Consider the following 2,062-nt stretch of genomic DNA (forward strand, 5'->3'; position numbering starts at 1 on the left):
CCACCGGCACCTGGGGCAAGGTCAATGTGGCCGAGTGCGGTGCCGAGGCCCTGGCCAGGTAGGTCCAGCTCATGGGCACCTGCCCAGCTGCACCCGGGGCAGAGAAACTGATCACCAGAGCATTAGCGTGTCTGTGTCCGCTCGTGTCCATCTCTCCCCAGGCTGCTGATCGTCTACCCCTGGACCCAGAGGTTCTTCGCTAACTTCGGGAACCTCTCCAGCGCCACTGCTGTCACTGGCAACCCCATGGTCCGTGCCCATGGCAAGAAAGTGCTCACCTCCTTCGGGGACGCTGTGAAGAACCTGGACAACATTAAGTCAACCTTCGCCCAGCTGTCCGAGCTGCACTGCGACAAGCTGCACGTGGACCCCGAGAACTTCAGGGTGAGCCGTGCTCCTGACTTGGGTACTTGCCCACCCCACTCCATCTCTGTGGGGAGCTTCTCCCCTCGCCCTGAGCCTCACCATGTGAGGGATTTACTGTAGGCATGATGGAGCAGGAGGAAGGGGGGCTGGCTGGGGTGAGGGTGAGATGCAGGAGTGGGACAAAGAGGGAAGGGACCAGCCTGCAGCTTGGTTAGAAAGCACTGAAGGGGCTGAGAGGTGACAGCTATGGAGAGGCCGTCTGGAGGGTGCAGGTGAGGATGCATGGGATGGGAGAGCAGCAAGGAGATGGTTTCTGTGAGAGAAGAGAGCGGGGAGTGAAGCAAAAGCAGCTGTTGAGCAGGAAGAGCTTTGACCAAGGGGAAAGCGAAGGAGTGAGACTGAAGCTTGACACCCAGAAGAAGAGAGAGATGAGTGAGGAGTAAGAGTTGGTGGTCAGATTCCCACTGGAAAAGAGGAATGGGACCTAGAGGGAAAGAAAACTTTGGCTCCTGCCTCTCTGCAGTGGAGTTTCCCAGTGGGGGAAGTAACCCAAATGTTTGTCACCGGGGCTGGCAGAGTTCCCCCCAAAGTCATCATGAGCTCACGGTTCATGCCAGGGTTTGCAGTGCCAAGTGTCGCAGCAGACCCTCAGCTGTGTCCTTTGCTCAGGAGAAACTCCCAAACAAAGCCAGGAGGGAGAAAGGAAAATTTAATCAACAGAATTCATGAGGAATTTTTGTTACTCCTCCCATAGCAGTAGCAGAACCTGAATCTTTAGCATGAGAGTAGAGAACAAGTTTAAGGTGCTTCTTAAAAATTACTCCAGGGAGATCTTTAAGCCTAGAAAACACCGAGAGGTTCCCCTGGGTCTAACGTGAGCACTTGTGAGGGGTTCTGCAGGCTCTGCTAACCTGAGGTTGCTCTCGTCCCCCCCAGCTCCTGGGTGACATCCTGATCATCGTCCTGGCTGCCCACTTCAGCAAGGATTTCACTCCCGAAGCCCAGGCTGCCTGGCAGAAGCTGGTCCGTGCAGTGGCCCACGCCCTGGCCCGCAAGTACCACTAGAGAGGCAGCGGGACAGCCCCCGCAGCCCCCCGAGGCAGCGGGACACCCCCGGCAGCCCCTCCGGCTGCGCCACGCGCGCTGGAGATGAAGCTTCTAACAGCCAAATAAAACTCATCCTGTGAAGCCTCCACCGAGTCCGTGTGTCCTTGAGACGCTGGGGGGGCCGGGGGGGACAGGGACCTGGGGCACTCTCAGGGGCACTGGGGTGTAGGCTTGAGTGGGGTGGGCATTTTCCTACCAAAAAGGACCACCTCTTTTGGTTCTGTGTGTTTTTTTGGGAAGGGGGTTTTGTGGGATTTGCCTCTGGAAATCATATCAGGTATATCCAGCCCTGTGGTCACGCACCAGGGTGGCTATTTTACCATGGAACCCACGTGCTTTCGTGTAGGCGAAGGGAGGATTCATATTTTTTAGGGAGGATAAACAAAGTGAAGACTTTTAATCTACCCAGGCTGATTCCTGGCATCAAGCCTCCAAGAAATGAGCTGACTCATGCTGGCCGAGCTGGGTGGGGGGAGGTTTTAGATAAACATTTTGCTATCAAGACCTGTCCAGACTTTGTTTGTGCATTTCTTTTCCACCCTGTGCCGCCCATTCTGCAACTGGGGGGGGGGGGGGGCAGAATCTGTAA

General features: G+C 56.1%; 1 protein-coding gene across 1 annotated transcript in view; it reads left to right on the top strand.

The window, feature by feature from the left end:
- Positions 1-1,431, top strand: part of LOC103782055 (hemoglobin subunit beta) — a 4,314-nt gene extending 2,883 nt beyond the window's left edge. Inside the window, exons 2-4 of the mRNA XM_008949789.1 lie at positions 21-58; positions 162-384; positions 1,303-1,431. Coding sequence (XP_008948037.1) covers positions 21-58; positions 162-384; positions 1,303-1,431 — 390 coding nt within the window. The remainder of the gene's footprint in view (positions 1-20; positions 59-161; positions 385-1,302) is intronic.
- The last annotated feature ends 631 nt before the right edge of the window (positions 1,432-2,062 follow it).

The sequence above is a fragment of the Merops nubicus genome, unplaced genomic scaffold (assembly GCF_000691845.1).
Source record: "Merops nubicus isolate BGI_N331 unplaced genomic scaffold, ASM69184v1 scaffold3431, whole genome shotgun sequence".
Taxonomy (NCBI): domain Eukaryota; kingdom Metazoa; phylum Chordata; class Aves; order Coraciiformes; family Meropidae; genus Merops; species Merops nubicus.